Raw genomic sequence first — 18,954 nt, forward strand, 5'->3', positions numbered from 1 at the left:
TGTCCATGTGTGTGAACTTTTGACAGTTATCTATAATAGTTCTAATGCTAAACAGGGATCCCATATTACATATTATATATTATTTGTTATAACTCTCCTTCTGTGGCCTTACAAGCTAATGGTTGGCTGTGTCCTCAACGTTTACATAAAAGAGTTACGCTCCTGATGGTTTCAGCCAGATGTCTCAGCATAAACACCAGTAATAGTTTTTAACCCTTTGAGGTAGGAATGATGTAACACTGTACATGGTTTTCACAATGTTCCAATATTGTGATTTTAGTCTGCCTCTGTGTTTGTGTCTGCTCTATGCATCTTTGTTTCTACCCTTGCACTTCTGAACTTTCTTTAGACTCAGATTTGCCTCTCCCTTTTACGATGTCAGCGGCATTCCACTCTTTAATGCATACCATTTCTAATCTTAAAGTGGAACTATGGGAAAAATAAAACATGGCATACTGTATATGATGCTGTCGGTCACTAGAATTGACCCAGCTGTTTTACCTTTTCTGAGTTCCTCATAATAGGTGTACTGTAAGGATCAACAGGCAATAAAAGTATGTCACAAAGCAGACTAAAAAGTCCTATGTTGATTCTAGTGAAAAACTGCATCATATGCCTTTATAAATTTGCCTTTAGTTCCACTTTAAAGTGGTTGTGAACATGCTATATTATAGATACTTTCTACTACAGTAATAATGATGCTGGCACCATAACAGCCTTTGCTTACTTTCAGAAATGATCTTTCTTACCTTTTTTACAAGGTTAATGTCATGTAACCATGCATCTCTTCTTCCTGATAGTGGAGGGTGGGGTTACAGGGCACTGTGCAAACACACAATGTGCCTGTGTTCCATAGTCTGATAGGCCTGAGGCAAGATACAGGCTGTGCTTGAGCAAGGGGTGTGTTCTAAAGGCAGGCTGTGATTGGAAGGGGGTGTGTGTCAGAGGCAGGATGTTTATGGTTGGAGGTCTGGTAGCTGAACAAAATACCCAATACAGGCATGCTGTGTGTCTGCTTAGTGTCCTGTACCTCTCAATAGGCTGCCAAAAAATGAAAACTTACAACGCAAAAAGGATCAACTTCTGTGCTTTATGTGGTCAGTTAGGAACAAGGTGACTGGCAGGATCAACCAGATGGAAGATGTACATGAAAATGATAGGGATTATGATTATAAAATACTCATATGTAATCCCACACACACACTTGGTTAAAGTATGCTGTTCTTCTCTATCAAGCTCAAATGCATGCCATTTTAATAAAAGCACCCGAGAGCATTCTGAATTAAAATTGCTTCTGTTCCAGAGACTAATGTACACTAACCCTAATTATTCTTATGCTGTCAAAAGAGCCTTTACCCACTTTAGACCTGCACTATAGCCAAAAGATGGGTACATCGCAGCTTTGTTGTTCTGGGAGGGCATCCAGAATCCGGCATGCTCTGTGATCACTGTGTCCAATCACAGCAGCCCTTTACCACGTGATGAGCTGTTTCCAAGTAAAGCTGATCACTGTGTAAACAGACTTGGTGGTTATCGGCAGTGCTTTCCTCGTGCGCTGTCACAGTACGCGCTGATAGTATTTGTTCAAATGTTATCCCTGAATGAGCAAATGTCCCCTTTGGATCAATCAAATAGATTGAAAGCACATCACAATTATTACTGTCTTTCTCTCTTCGTACAAATCATTCACAGGTTTTCCAGCATACCGGAAAATCCTTGTAAATGTTAACATGTTTCTGCCATTCAATGCACTTGTTATTGCCCCCTAAGTATACTATTGAATGACTCAGGTCTTACTAGAGTGTCCGTTAGGGGCTACTAAATGAGATAGGATCAGCCAAGATATAGTCAGCCCTATTTTGTATAAATATTAACTAAAGCATGAAGAAAAACATTGATATATATATATATATATATATATATATATATATATATATATATATATATATATATATATATATATATATATATATATATATATATATGTATATATGTAATGGCAATATAAGGAAAACACTTTCCAGATATATTTGAATATGAAATGCGTTTAATTTTGCACAAACAATGTATGATGTCTGCTTTTATCAAAATATATATTGTATTAGATATTTACCTGTCACCTGTTAAAGGCATAATCATCTTTGCTTGAGTTGAGAATACAATGAAGGACACTCGCAATCTTGGACTGGAAAGAGAAAATAATACATAAAGATCATTAATCAATACAATAAGCATTTGGTTGAATACATCCTAAAGATATAACCAGTAGTGATAATGGCACCAAAGGCCACAAACAAATCTTTCATCCATACTCTTCCTAGATCTATATACATACATATAAGTCGTTATTCCTACTTTATATATGGACATCCTCATGAAGGGTGGGTTAAGAAAAATAAACAAAAATAAAACAGTAAACAAGGCTAAGCTTAACCAAAAATTCATAAGAGGTACAGCCCTTAATGAAAACAGACTGTCAAAGCAATCAATAGGCTAATGAAAAAATCTATGGCATACATAGTACAGGAGACTACAGATGGTGAGAAACATGTTATGGCAAATATTATAGGGCAATCGCCCAGCAGTATGTCTTCCAATTGAGTACTTGTTTTAGAAGTACTGGAGACACAGGGCTAAGGACGAAATAAAAGATATTAGTGTCAAAATCTTCTTACTGTGATGAACATGACATTCACATAAGAAAAATATACACTAGAAGAAAAACAGACAGAGAAAGCCCAGACTGCAGTTTCTGGAGGATATATGAGCTATATAGATGGTGACCAAATGGTTGCAAAAGGCAACACCAATCTTTCAGAGAAATATACTCAACAAGTTGCTCCCTATCTTCAGTTGCATAGTTTTTCTTTGCTGTTTCACTGATAAAAGCTGGCTAGTTAATAGGCAAATTGTCCATAAACACAGACAAGCGTAAAGGCTAAATTGTATATCAAACAGAACAAAGAGAAATAGCAGGAAGCAGAAGGCAAACCAGGACCACAAAAAGAACAGCAATGAAAAACACAATACCAGAACTAAAGCTCCTAAGCAAGAAGTCTCTGAACTGAACACTTGGTAATGTCACAGGACAGGACACTAACATTTTTCTGTGCTATAGTTCCCTGCTTCATCCAGAAAATAGTGTGGGCCCTTGGCAAGTAAGAAATTACCTATTCAACGATTAAAGTAAACATGAGACTTGGCCACGTTAACAGAGGCTGCCCACAGAAGGTAAGTAGAGCCACCATTCCTTAAAGTGGATGTAAACCCACCCTACACCCAGTGAAGTGAACAGCCTCAGATGATACACAGAGATTAACCAAATCTCCCTACATTGGTTTTATATGTATATCTGCTGTCTTCACATTTATATACTGTTTAGAAAGTTGAGAGATGTTTTCTTCCTGGTTAACACAGAGTGTGATGTGTGGGCATACAACCAAGATAGCTAACATTGCTGATTGGAGGAAAGGCACATACCCCCTCTCATCATAGGCAGAGACTCTCAGAGCTGTTTTGTAATAGGAGCTGCTCTCTGCTACTCTATTTTAGCAACCTCCTTTGACAAAAGATTCTGGCTGCTTTTGTCTAAAAAGTCAAAAAATATGTCAGGAGTTCTCAGGCTGATAACAGAGGAACCGTTCAGAAGAGAGCTATAAGACTTGGCTCATTGAAAAGAGATAACAAAATACTGCAGATATATGTGCCCAGCTCAAATTTCATGAATTGGGTTTACATCCACTTTAAAACATTTGGAATTACCTATCTATGTATTGTTGAAATTGGAAGCAGGGGTGTAAAATGGCTGAAAAAAATATTATATGTTATTTTTTTTAATGCCAGGGAATATCAAAATGTATTTTTTTTATATTAAAGTGGCGGTTCACACAAAAAGTGAACCTCTGCTTTTTGGATCCCTCCCCCCCTCCGGTGTTACATTTGGCACCTTTCAGGGGGAGGGGGGTGCAGATACCTGTCTGAGACAGGTATTTGCACCACTTGCGGGTTCTGACTCTCGCGGGGAATCCAGCCTTGCGTGCCACCCCCCCTGCTGTCTTCTGGGAAACACTGTTCCCAGGAGAGAGCGGGGACCAGTGACGGTGCACCGCGATCCTCGCGCATGCGCAGTAGGGAATCTGGCAGTGAAGCCGCAAGACTTCACTTCCTGATTCCCTCACCGAGGATGGCGGCGGAAGCAGCCGAGGACCGAGCGATTGCTCAGCCTTGGCTGCTGACATCGCGGGCACAGTGGACAGGTAAGTGTCTATTTTTAAAAGTCAGCAGCTGCAGTATTTGTAGCTGTTGGCTTTTAAAAAAAAAAAATTGGCGGAACCTCCGCTTTAAGGGATCAGGAAATTATGTACCCTGAAATCTTAATCAAGATCATTAATATAAAAATGTATGTGAACCTCCAAGATACATACTGCTTAATAAGATGTTGTAAATTCATGTTTTATTTTTTGTGAAAAATTACACTTTAATGTTGCTTGCAAATTTTGATTAAAGGAATTGTATAGAAAAACAATTTTTCACCTTAATGCAATCTATGCATTAAGGTGAAAAAACATCTGATGATGACGCCCCACCCCCCCTCCCGAGCCCCCGTTTTACTTACCTGACCCCTCGAAAGTCCCGCGCTCGGTCCCGAGATCCTCTTCGCCGCTCAGCCTGGCCGCTGATTGGCTAGAGCGGATGGATTGAGAGCAGCACAGCCATTGGCTGGTGCTGCTGTCAATCACATCCATTGACGCGGCGCGCCGACGGACGGGGCCCAGTGATACAGTGAGCGGCTATGGTCGCTCGCTGTATCACGGGAGCGCGCCCGCAAGGACTCATCACCATGCAAGCTCTCTCGCATGACTGTGATGAGTTCTTGCGGGGAGGACCAGAGACAGCCACCGAGGGACCCCAGAAGACGTGGATCGGGGCCACTCTGTGCAAAAGGCGCTTCACAGTGGAGGTAAGTATAACATGTTTGCTATTTTAAAGACATTTTTTTTTTCCTTTAGTAACCCTTTAAGTTTGATGAAAACTATAAATTATTATAATAGTTTAGATAGGGACCCATTTACATTGATAAAAATCTAAAGAACATTTGCAATTAATGAAAATACAAGCTGCATTTGACTATTGTAAGGAAACATGTACACCTAAAAAGAACTCCATTAAAAATATAACTTTTAGGCCTCATGCACACTGGACGTTTTTTACAGCTGCTGTTTTTGGCTTCAGGTGTTTTTTTCTGCAGCCAGTAAACTCCAAAGCATGCGGTCCTATGTGTCCATGCAGCATTTTTTGTCAGGGGCATTTTCTGGTTGAAAAAAAAACAGAACTATTGGGTTTGAAGGGAAGTTTTTCAGCTGTAAAAATGCTATAACTCTGAAAAGCTGAAAAATTTAATGTAGCTATTCAGTGTTTATGAGCGTTTTTGAGCCATAAGCTTTTATAGGAGTCTAGTTTTTCTTAAAAAAAACACTAAAAAATGCTGCAAGACACGGCAAAACTTGTGTTTTTAACGCAGCATTCTACAGCTGAAGCTACTGGTGTTTTTTATAATGTCCAGTGTGCATGAGGCCTTATAAATACATATCAAAACAAATTCTGATTGCTGTTCTTACATAAAGTGATATGAAGTATCTCAAATACAAGCTGCTTTGGCCCTAAAATTAAACGCCCTTTAGGAATATTTCAAACGGAAACGCTAAAGTGTTGCTCACTTCTCCAACATCCTTAATGTTTAATGTGATCTGAGTGATCTTGTCTATGATGTGTATTCAGATGCACAATATGAAAATGCATGAACAAGCACAATTCAGAGGTTTAGACAGTAAGAGTGAATAGCACACCAACTGCCAAGTATGCTGAATGCAACTGTGTAGACCCAGATTTCATTCTGATTTTAACAGCCTTAGTCTAACTAGATAACATACAATGTTTCTGGAAGGCTGGTCACCCTTTAAAACTTGTACACAGCCTGGCATCTGGATAAGCGAAGCATATATTAAACAAGTCTGACTGCATTTGGCATGCCTTAAAAATAGCCAAACAGGATAATTATCAGTTATACAGTATTGGAGTTTATCAAGACTGATGGCACTTGGCAGCCCCAGCAATGAAATTTGACCCATACTTCTCAATTTTTTTTTATTAACAGCGATAGATAGATAGATAGATAGATAGATAGATAGATAGATAGATAGATAGATAGATAGATAGATAGATAGATAGATAGATAGATAGATAGATAGATAGATATAGATAGAGAGACAAAAGGTATCAATTTATATATCTATATAAGAGCAAAGGTAGCACACACTGCACACCTTTTAAAATGTATTGTTCACATACTGCAGATTTTAAAACAGAACTATATTTCAGGTTAAATTTCATACCAGCAATTATTATTATTATATTACAGAATTTATATAGGGCCGACTGTTTACGCAGCGCTTTACAGGGGCAGGCAGTACAATTACAATATAACTTACATTACAGTAGAAATCAGAGAGCCCTGCCTGCTAAATTAGTATTATTGGGCTGTACATGGTGTGTGCAGAGCTGTGGAAGGGACCCAACAGGTCCATGCACAACAGACTGCCTGCAGAAAACTTCAGAAGGGGACACATACAAGACCAGTTCTTTTAGTGGTTTAGCTTTTAAGTTCATGTCTTCTTCTACAGTCAAATTTGAGAAAACCCCACTATATATTTGTTAACACAGTATGCCTATAAAAGTATGGACATGTATTGGGAGTAGGTGTTATGGCTGACTGCCAGGTTTATTAAACCATCTTAGTGAGCCTGTCCCAAGTCTGTCCACATTAACATAACATTAAAGAAACCCCAGCCTTTACACCTTTTAACCCTTTGTTAGAACAGACAGTGTTTAAATCTAGTTGAAATTGATCATGAAGATATGCCTGCACAGTAAAGACAGGGTTAATTATGGCAAACACAGGTTCCAGAATAGAGAATCTTAAAAAGCTATGCTACAGTTTTAATTTATTTATTTATTATTTTTTAAGTTATGTTATGTGAATTGGGTCATGTTTTAACAAATATAAAGTAGATGTTATACCAATTTGGCTACAAAAGTTAAAATACACTTTAACTGTTAGGGGTTGGTGTAGTATTTATCTCCTTGGGTGTTAAATATACTGGGCCAGATTCAGAAACAAGATACGACGGCGTATCTCCTGATATGCCGTCGTATCTCTGAGTGCGGGAGGTCGTATCTATGCGCCTGCTTCGGAGAATCAGTTACGCATAAATATCCCTAAGATCCGACAGGTGTAAGTGTCTTACACCGTCGTATCTTAGGCTGCATTTTCAGGCTGGCCGCTAGGTGGCGCTTCCGTATGTTTATGCAAGGAATATGCTAATTAGGTAGATACGGCGATTCAGAAACATACGTTCGGCCGGCGCAATTTTTTACGTCGTTTACGTTAGGCTTTTTTCGGCGTATAGTTACCCCTGCTATATGAGGCGTAGTTAATGTTAAGTATGGCCATCGTTCCCGCGCCGAGTTTTGAAATTTTACGTTGTTTGCCTAAGTCGTTCGCGAATAGGGATGTACGTCATTTACGTACACGTCCAATCCAATACGTCCTTGCGGCGTACTTTAGCGCAATGCACACTGGGATATTTTACGGACGGCGCATGCGCCGTTCAAAAAAAACGTCAAAAACGCGGGGTCAAGTAAAATTTGAATAAAACACGCCCCCAACATCCCCATTTGAATTAGGGGGGCTTACGCTGACACACATACGTTACGCCGCCGTAACTAAGGGCGCAAGTTCTTTCTGAATACAGAACTTGCGCCCAAAGTTACAGCGGCATAAAGTATCGGAGATACGTTACGCCAGCAGAAAGATCCGCTGATCTTTCTGAATCTGGCCCACTGTCTGTAGGGAATATCAGTGTAGCATATTATACTGGCTAATATTTATTATGAACTTGCCTGACTTGCCCCCTATGTAACCCTGTATAGTATAAACTGTGCAAATCCAACATTCCAATGCACACATATACATCATCATATGTTTGTCAGTAGCTGACATAAAATCTGGCATGAAAGTACATGTTTCCTTTATGTGTAGCTTTCCTTCAACTTTAGCAGTCTCTAAGACTGGACCTAGCTTCTGGGTATATAGTTGCATCAATAGGCTAAACTAAAGTAAAGGTTGCACGGTGTTCCTAACACTCAAAGGAGAATGTTAGCTTTAAGACCAAAGTACACAGCCTAACCTGTCTATACAGCCCAGATGATGTATTTCTGGAGCATGGCTTTTCCATAATGTAACTTAAGCTTTTAGAGAATCTAGCATTGAAATTCATTCAGAATTTAAAAAGTGGGGTAGAATGGTTGATATACAGTAGACCAGTGTCAAAAACAGAAATTTTATTTAAAAGTCAATCAGCTAATTCAATATGATAAAAGATAATATTTCAATTGTTCCAAAAAGTGTAAAGCTGAATATCAGGTATGTTTTTTTTCTTGCAGTTACATTGGTCCAGTATGTATATTATATACCTGGCCAATTTTTGTGGAAGGTGAAATCACTATAAAAGCTGCCACTACTACAATGATCCTTGCTGTCTTCCAGGTCCAACTTGTACCAAGTTGCTATCCTGCTGCATGATAACCGCAGAGAGTCGCCAACTCAGCGAGGGCATCATTCAGAGAATGCCTTCCATTTTTACTAATTAATACATGGCATTGAATGAGGTGGGGCGATGACTTTAACATAGACACCTGACAAGGCACTCTCTGAATGGTGCCTGTGTTGAGGGAGCAACACCTTATGTTAACTATGCAGCAGAGCAGCTGCATGGCAAAAAACCCAGATGACAGCAAAGATTACTGTAGTATCAGCAGTAGGGATGAGCTTTATGTTCGGGTCAAACATGAGTTTGACTCGAGCATTGGCTGTTCGCCTGTTCGCCGAATAGCGAACAATTTGGGGTGTTCGCGGCAATTTTGAAAGCCGCCAAACACCCTTTAAAAGTCTATGGGAGAAATAAAAAGTGTTTGGGGACCTGGGTCCTGCCAGGGACATTTATCAATGCAAAAAAAGTTTTCAAAACTGATGCTTTTTAGGGAGCAGTGATTTTAATAATGCTTAAAGTGAAACAATAAAAGTGAAATTTTCCTTTAAATTTGATACCTGGGGGGGGTGTCTATAGTATGCCTGTAAAGTAGCGCATGTTTCCCGTGCTTAGAAAAGTCCCTGCAGAAAATGACATTTCTAAAGGAAAAAAAGTCAGTTAAAACTACTCGCAGCTATAATGAACTGTCGGGTCCCGGCAATACGGATAAAAGTAATTGAAAAAAATTACATGGGTTCCCCCCCCCAGTCCATTACCAGGCCCTTTGGGTCTGGTATGAATATTAAGGGGAACCCCAACCAAAAAAAATGCGTGGGGGTCCCCCCATATTCCATTACCAGGCCCTTCAGGTCTGGTATGGATTTTAAGAGGAACCCTGCACCAAAAAAAATGGTGTGGGGTTCCCCCCAAAAATCCATACCAGACCCTTGTCCCCATCAACATGGGGACATCCTCATGTGGCCTGGTACGGTTCAGGAGGGGGCGCTCACTCATCCCCCCTCTTTTTCTGTGGCCTGCCAGGTTGCGTACTCGGATAAGGTATGGATTTTTGGGGGGAACCCAACGCCATTTTTTTTATTTTGGCACAGGGTTCCCCTTTAAATTCATACCAGACCTAAAAGGTCTGGTGTGGATTTTAAGGGGACCCCTACAGAATTTTTTTTTAAATTTGCTGCAGGGTTCCCCTTAATATCCATACCAGACCTGAAGAGCCTGGTAAAGGAATCTAGGGGGACTCCCACGCATTGTTTTAATTTTTTTTCATTCGGGAAACCCATGTCGTTTTTTTCAATGACTTCTATCTGTATTGCCGGGACCCGACAATTCATTATAGCTGCGAGTAGTTTTAAATGACTTTTTTTCCTTTAAAAATGTCATTTTGTACAAGGACTTTTCTAAGCATGGGAAACATGCGCTACTTTACAGGCATACTATAGACACCCCCAGGTACAACATTTAAAGGAATATTTAATTCTTAGTGTTTCACTTTAAACATTATTAAAATCACTGCTCCGGAAAAAACTACAGTTTTTAAAACATTTTTTTGCATTGATACATGTCCCCTGGGGCAGGACCCAGGTCCCCAAACATTTTTTTTGTATGACAATAACTTGCATAGTAACCTTTAAAATGAGCACTTTTGATTTTTCATGTTCGTGTCCCATAGACTTTATAGACTTTAACGGTGTTCGCATGTTCGAACAAATTTTTTGCCTGTTCGCATGTTCTGCTGCGAACCGAACCGGGGGGTGTTCGGCACATCCCTAATCATCAGCTACCAGAGTGATTATTCACTTCAATAGGGGTTGGCCAGGTATGGAATAAGTATAGGTAAATTAGTCAAGGCTAGACCAATGTAAATATGCAAAAAAGCAAGAACATGACATTCATTAAATGGTCTAAACTCAGATCATTTGGACATATATATATATATATATATATATATATATATATATATACACACTATATTGTCAAAAGTATTGGGACACCTGCCTTTCCAGGCACATGAACTTTAACCACTTGCCTACTGTGCACATACACCCCCTTCCTGCCCAGACGAGATTTTAGCTTCCGGCACTGCGTCGCTTTAACTGACAATTGCGCGGTCGTGCGACGTGGCTCCCAAACAAAATTGACGTCCTTTTTTCCCCACAAATAGAGCTTTATTTTGGTGGTATTTGATCGCCTGTGCGGTTTTTATTTTTTGGGCTATAAACAAAAAAAGAGCGTCAATTTTGAAAAAACTAAAAAAAACTATATTTTTTACTTTTTGCTAAAATAAATATCCCATTTTTAAAAAAAATATATATTTTTTTCTCAGTTTAGGCCGTTACATATTCTTCTACATATTTTTGGTAAAAAAAAAAAATCGCAATAACCTGGTTTCCGCAAAAGTTATATTGCCTACAAAATAGGGGACATGATGATTTTTTTTTTTTTTTTTTTTTACTAGGAATGGCAGCGATCTGCATTTTTTTTCGGGACTGCGACATTATAGCGGACACATCGGACACTTTTGACACATTTTTGGGACCATTTATACAGTGAACAGTGCTATAAATATGCATTGATTACTGTATAAATGTGACTGGCAGGAAAGGGGTTAACACTAGGGGGCGGGGAAGGGGTTAAATGTGTATCCTGGGTGTGTTCTAACTGTAGGGGGAGGGGGGTGACTGGGGGAGGTGACCGATCTGTGTCCCTACGTACAAGGGACACAGATCGGTCTCCTCTCTCCCTGACAGGACGTGGAGCTCTGTGTTTACACACAGAGCTCCACGTCCCTGCTCAGTTACTGGGCAATCGCGGGTGCCCAGCGGCCACCACGGCCGCTGGGCACGCGCACTGTGTTCCCAGTGACGCGACCGGTGCGCACGCCTAGAGGCTTTAAATAACAGGACGTCATATGACGTCCTGTCGGAACAATAGAGCATTCCACCCGCCGTCATTTGACGGCGGGCGGGTGTTAAGTGGTTAACAGCATTGCAGTCTTAGTCCGTAGGGTTCAATATTGAGTTGGCTCACTCTGTGCAGCTATAACATTTTCTACTCTTCTGGGGCTGGTGCACAGTCATGTTGGAATAGGAAGGGGCCATCCCCAAACTGTTTCCACAAAGTTGGGAGCATGAAATTGTCCAAAATATCTTGGTATGCTGATGCCTTAAGAGTTCCCTTCACTGGAAATAAGGGGCCAAGCCCAACCCCTGAAAAACAATCCTACATCATAATACCCTCTCCACCAAATGATTTGGATCAGTGCACAAAGCAAGGACCATAAATACAGGGATGAGCCTGTTTGGGGTGGAGGAACTTGACTGGCCTGCACAGAGTCCTGACCTCAACCTGATAGGTCACTTTTGAGATTAATTAGAGTGGAGACTGTGAGCCAGGCCTTCTTGTCCAACGTCAGTCCCTAACCTCACAAATGCACTTCTGGAAGAATGGTCAAACATTCCCATAGACACACTCCTAAACCTTGTGGACAGCCTTCCCAGAAGAGTTGAAGCTGTTATAGCTGCAAAGGATGGGCCAACTCAATATTGAATCCTAAGGACTAAGACTGGGGTGCCATTAAAATTAATGTGCATGTCCCAATACTTTTGGTAATATAGTGTACTTTTTATATATATATATATACACACACACACATATACAAATAGACTGCGTTATTTCAGGATGATAGGAGTGTCTGCCAGTTCTGTTCATTCAAACTGAATTGAAATGTTAATAAATACGAAAGTCAAAAGAATGAGGAACTTTGGAACCTCTGGGCCAGATTCACGTAGAATCGCGGCGGCGTAACGTATCCTAGATACGTTACACCGCCGCAATTTTTCATCGCAAGTGCCTGATTCACCAAGCACTTGCGATGAAAACCTACGCCGGCGGCCTCCGGCGCAAGGCGGGCCAATTCAAATGGGCGTGTGCCATTTAAATTAGGCGCGCTCCCGCGCCGGACCTACCGCGCATGCTCCGTTTCCGAACTCCCGCCGTGCTTTGCGCGAAGTGACGTAATTTTTTTGAAAGGCGACGCGCGTAGCGTAATTCCGTATTCCCGGACGGCTTACGCAAACGACGTTATTTTTTACATTTCGACGCGGGAACGACGCCCATACTTTACACAGCAATACGATTGCTGTGTAAAGTTAGGGCACCAAAAAAACGACTAACTTTGCGACGGGAAGCTAGACTAGCGGCGACGTAGCGAACGCGAAAAAACTTCGGGGATCGCCGTAACTCCTAATTTGCATAGCCGACGCTGGTTTACGACGCAAACTCCCCCCAGCGGCGGCCGCGGTATTGCATCTTAAGACAGTGTAAAACAATTACACCTGTCGGATCTTATGGCTATCTATGCGTAACTGATTCTATGAATCAGTCGCATAGATAGAAACAGAGATACGCCGTCGTATCTCATTTGTGAATCTGGCCCTCTGTCACTAAATAAAATTGTATTTGCTTTTGCTGTTAGGTTGTGTGTTCACTGTATAATTCAACTAGCATGTAGTTACAGTTGCTTTCCCAATGTGAGCTAATATGAGCTTCACTCAAAGATACAACTGATGCAATAAACTCATTTTGCAACACCATAAGCAGTATTTCACACACATCCTATAAAGCATAGCAACATTTAATATGTGATCTCCATGCTTTGACTTGTTGCACAACTCTCCAGTTGCTGTGTAAATAACACAGAATTTTTTTTAGTTGACAGACTACCCTTAAAGCCCAGTTATACCTGATTAAAATAGTGCAATCCTCAATCATGTGCCTGGATGCACAGTACAACAAATGGATTGATGAGCTATTTTAATTAAAACTAGTTAAGCAGAAACATATTACATTCCGCTTTCCTTTGCATTTGTATGTTTGGCAATTAGGTGAATCAAGATAAAAACCGACATTTAATGAACATACGACTATTTTGCCCACAAAAGGTTATATAAGATTTCATTATCATTAGCATGGAGGTAATTAACTATTTAGGAATAAAGAGAGTCGTCGGGAACTGTCATGTAGAATTTTCCTTGTTGCCTATATTTTTTTGTTGAAATTTTACTGCCTGCTCCTTTTTTTGAGTGAAGCATAGTTTTTTTTATGATAAAAGATCCAGTGATGAAGTTAAAGTTCAAAAGACAAAAATGGCCCTTATTTTTCTAATGTTTTATGGGATGTAAAACATATAAATAAAAAAAAGAAATATGGCATTCATCTCTGCAATAAATGCATATTTCCCAGTGTTTTATCCCTTTAAAGACCCTACAAGTACAGGAAAATACCTGTTGGTCTGCCAGAAATGCACTAAGCTGCTAAATTCTTTTGAGGGCTAATACCACACATCATTTTGCAGTGGTATCAGTCCTGCCCGTTGTCTTTTGCTAAACTACCAGGGGTCAAGTCCTGGGAAAAAAAGTGTGGGAACTCCCACCCAAGATCCATTCCCCCACCAAAAAAAAAAAAGATCCGCTCATATGCATAATTACTAAACCGCTTTTTTTTTTTTCGATCCACTGTACCTTAGTAATCCTTTATGTTACTGGCCGCTTCCTGTACTTCCTCAATGCCGCAATGTCTCCTGGGAGCTTTTGTCATTGTTCCCAGAAGACATTGCGGAGGTCTGCCACGAGTTATCGCGGGATTTAGAAAGAACTGGCTTAAAGACCTCTGCAATGTCTCCTGGGAACAATGACAAAAGCTCCCAGGAGACATTGCGGCATCGAGGAAGTGACGGAATACCCGCACACTACCCGGTGAATCCATATACAGGAAGCGGCCAGTAACAAAGGATTACTAAGATTCGCCTGCTTAGTGAAGGATTGGCTCGGGCGGCTCGGCTGCTCTCGGCTGCTCTAGTCCTGCAAAGGGAACTGCGTTCCTGCTGTAAAAAAAGTGCAGGAACTCCGTTCCCACGCGTTCCCGCAGGACTTTAGCCCTGTAAACTACCTCCACTCAAATCTTTAAAACAAAAAGGCTAAACACTCTGTAGTTCAAGATAAAAACTAGGAGGGCATTTGAACTTCAAGCAGAGTGTTCAGAAGACACAGGGAAATTTCTTACAAGATCAACATTTTGTTTCAATAATAAAAAGATATAACAAAATGCATCCAGTGATATATATATATATATATATATATATATATATATATATATATATATACACACACAACTTACCAAGATACACAAGAGAAGTTCATTGCTAGGGTTTTGATACCCTTTGGGTTAGATTCGAACGTTCATTTCATTTTAGTTTGAGTTTTTACGATCTATTAAATCTAGAATTTAGGAAGTTTTAACTTATGCTTCTGGCTAAGGTAGGATTTCTTACCACATCATTCAATGCAACTTTCCCCTCTGATATTGTTAAGAGTTAACAGGGCCAAGATTGGGGAGGGAGGGGCACACAGTCTTTATGTGTTGGGAAGGGAGGGAGCAGCCTTTAGCGTACATTGAACTGAGCTGATAGCCCGCCCCCACCCCTTCCGTCCTTTGCTGACCCGCCCTGCCACCTGGTGGCTGCGCTACCTAATTATTGCACTTGTAGTGCAAAGTGGATTTGACTTTTGTAAATAACCCCCATGTCTAAATACAACTATGGCTTTGAGGTGCATTGATAAAGAAGTAGTTGAATAACACCAATTTATAGAAACCAGACTTCACTTTGTTGGTTATTGGTTCATAATTTACAGAATAAGTTACATTTACATATTTTTACAAACCTTCATTATGCATCAGTGTGCTACTCAAACTGTTGTTTTATAAAAAAAAATGTAATTGGCATCTACAGCACTATCATCATGGAATATTAAAACACTCAGATAATGGCTCTTTTTAAACTGTGATGAGGAAAAGAAAAGGGAAGGTACGAAGAGGAGAAAGCTAGATGAGCATTAGGAATACACAATACTTATTACATAGTTGCAGAGGAATGTTGTTTACCGGCCGTTGGTTACATAGGGTCGTATAAGGATTTGTTGAGTGAGGATTTATTAAGGAAGGAAGAAATTAGGAAGGAAGTATTGTTTAAAGTTTAACTTGATTATCTGACTTGTTAGTTATAAAAAGAATATTGATTTGTCTCAATGAAAATAAACATTGCCCAATTCATAAAATTGTATATGGCTAGATAAGAAAAATAAAACAAAAGGGATTTTTTAAATGTAATATAATCTGAGAACAAATTTGCTGACGTGTTTTTACCATTAATGCATATAATATGACACAACCACAGATTCGCTTAACTTCCAGATGTATTGTAAACTGTATTACTTAAATAAGCTGAATCAGATCAAGATTAATTAAAGCATAACCACAGAAGCAAATAAAATTGCTTGTCTCAAACAGTCTGATATATGAGCATGGAGATCGCTGACAACACATTTTGTTTGAAATGCTTGTTTTATTCTGAAGTTTATGAAGCAATAACTGACAATAATAAAAAAAATCCTATAATTAAAAGAAGTTAAGATGTGTGGCATTCATCATATGCTAAAAAAACAATTTAAGTATCTTCCTGTTTATGTCTGATACCAATCCAATAAACTTCACAGAGCATGGATGGAGCCAGATTGCAACATTCTTTTTCTGAGAACACACGCTGTGTCAGAGCTTGAGCCATGTTCATGTACGATAACATTTTCTGTGTATACCTGTGCGCTCAACAACACACGCATACTTAATTATTCTTCGTGAGCTATCATATGTCAGTTTATTAGGAGAAATGCGTTGCTTGATTGTTCAAGCGCTGAAGAACAAAACAACGTTGAATGCTTTCTGCTTTTATTTTTAAGGAGCAACATCATTGTACACTGGTTGCTGTCGGGGGACAGCCAATAGGCTGGGTGCCTTTCTGAGACCTGAAGATTGACGGAGCCTGTCTGAGAGCATTCAACGCAGCAGTTATGTAATCCTCACTACTAATCTGGGCTGTTGGACCATGTTTTGGTATAAAAGTCGAGTGGAAAGAGAGAGGCCAGTTTATCAGCAACAGAGGTAACTAAAGTAGAGATCACTCTAGTTAGCTTATTGACGGAATGGTATCTTCTGTGCTATGCTAAACATGGCCATTGTGGCTAGACATTAACACTAATGAGACAAATGTTAACCTATGCAATACTCAATTGTTTTAGTTAAAGCGGAACTAAACCCATTGACCTAAACAGTCAAGCCCTGTACACACGCTCGGCTTTCTCGGCGGTAAAAAGTCTGCAGAGAAAACCAAGGGGAAAACCGAGAACCTGGCTGAAAACTGCCATGGAGTTTTGAGCAGGAATCCCGGCCATGTGTATGCTCCATCGGCACTGCCTCGCAGTGTTTCCCATAGGTAAGTAGTAGATCTATTGTATACCATAGGTAAGAGCAGGTTCTCTATTTTCCCGCCGGGATTCCCATCTGTTTTCCTGATGGGAAAACTGCGAGGAAACATACACACGGCCAAAAGCTCTCCTGGCAGTTTTCCTGCTGGGAAAACCGGTCGTGTGTACGAGGCTTTACAGTCAAAGCAAGTCGGGAAATGATAACTGTGAGGCCCCGTACACACGACCAGTTTCCTCGGCAGAATTCAGCTTCCGACCGAGTTTCTGGCTGAATTCTGCCGAGGAAACTGGTCGTGTGTACACTTTCGGCCGAGGAAGCCGACGAGGAGCTCGACGAGGAAATAGAGAACATGTTCTCTATTTCCTCGTTGTTCTATGGGAGCTCTCGGCCCGCCGAGCTCCTCGGCGGCTTCAGGGCTGAACTGGCCGAGGAACTCGATGTGTTTGGCACGTCGAGTTCCTCGGCCTTGTGTACGGGGCCTCAGAGTTTTCTTTGCTCTCTACCAAATTGTCAAGCCATCAAATGTCTGGTGTCATAACTGTTCACATGTGCAATACCATGGCAACTCCAGATTAAAATGATTGTAAAGTCTAGTTTTGTTTTCCCTATAAAAATAACATACATATTATACTTGCCTGCTCTGTTGCAGTGGTTTTGCACAGAACAGCCTGGATCCTCCTTTTCTCGGATCCCTCTTCTGTTCTTCTGCCCCCTCCCTCCTGTCGAGTGCCCATATAGAAAGCAGATTACTATGGGGGCACCTGAGCCGAGTCACAGCTCCTTGTGTCCATTCAGACACGGAGCCACGACCTGGCCCTGTCCCCCCTCTCTTCTGATTGGCTAGCTGACTTTGATAGACAGCAGCTGCAGCTAATGGCGCCACTGCTGTTTCTCAGCCAATCAGGAGGGAGAATCTCAGATGGATGAGGGACTCGTGGATATCGCTGGACAGAGAGGGACCTCATGTAAGTGTTAGAGGGACTGAGGGGGGCTGCTGCATACAGAGGGCTTTTTATCTTAATACCTGTACATAGAATGCATTAAGATTAAAAAACCTTCTAGTTTTACAACCCCTTTAACCAGTTCCCGACCACCGCATGTACATATACGTCCACAATATGGCACGTACAGGCACATGGGCGTATAGGTACGTCCCCGCCTTACCTCGGTTCGGGGGTCCGATCGGGACCCCCTCCGGTACATGCGGCGGCCGGGAACGGTGTACGGGAGGTCCGGGAGGAGGGGGCGGCTATTGGTTTCCAGCCGTCCCCTCTCGATCTCCCTCGGCGAATCGGATTGCAGCAGAGCCCTCCCTGCCTGTGTAACTGTAAACACAGGCAGGGAGGAAGTGACGTTTTCTCCCCTCTGGCGGTCTTTTCGTTTGATTCCAGAGGAGAGAAGACGTCAGTACTGTGAGTTGCACCAACAGCACACTGACACAGCACACATAGGCACATAACCCCCCCCGATCACCCCCCCAGCACCCCCAGATCACCCCCTGTCACAGTGTCACTGATTGCAGTGATCATTTATTTTCTGATCACTGCTTTTAGTGTCAGTGTGACAGAAAAAAGTGTCAGGGCAGTTAGGTTTAGGCCCCTTTAGGTCCAGGGTAGCCCCCTACCCCCCCCCAATAAAGGTTTAACCCCTGATTGCCCCTAAAGTTAACCCTTTCACCCCTATTGCCAGTGTCACTAAGCGATCGGTTTCTGATCGCTGCATTAGTGTCACTGTTGCCGCTAGGCAGTTAGTTTTTTTTGAGGTTCGCCGCCAGGTTTATATAGCGTTAGGTACCCCCATAAATAAAGGTTTTAACCCCTGATTGCCCCTAGAGTTAACCCTTTCACCCCTATTGCCAGTGTCACTAAGCGATCGGTTTCTGATCGCTGTATTAGTGTCACTGTTGCCGCTAGGCAGTTAGTTTTTTTTGAGGTTCGCCGCCAGGTTTATATAGCGTTAGGTACCCCCATAAATAAAGGTTTTAACCCCTGATTGCCCCTAGAGTTAACCCTTTCACCCCTATTGCCAGTGT

General features: G+C 41.2%; 1 protein-coding gene across 4 annotated transcripts in view; it reads right to left on the minus strand.

The window, feature by feature from the left end:
- ANTXR2 (ANTXR cell adhesion molecule 2) overlaps positions 1-18,954 on the minus strand; it is a 362,866-nt gene that overhangs the window by 298,195 nt on the left and 45,717 nt on the right. For all 4 annotated transcript variants that reach the window (XM_040325040.1, XM_040325021.1, XM_040325013.1 and 1 more), the window contains exon 4: positions 2,114-2,185. In XM_040325040.1, coding sequence (XP_040180974.1) covers positions 2,114-2,185 — 72 coding nt within the window. The remainder of the gene's footprint in view (positions 1-2,113; positions 2,186-18,954) is intronic.

Source organism: Rana temporaria, chromosome 1 (assembly GCF_905171775.1).
Source record: "Rana temporaria chromosome 1, aRanTem1.1, whole genome shotgun sequence".
NCBI lineage: Eukaryota > Metazoa > Chordata > Amphibia > Anura > Ranidae > Rana > Rana temporaria.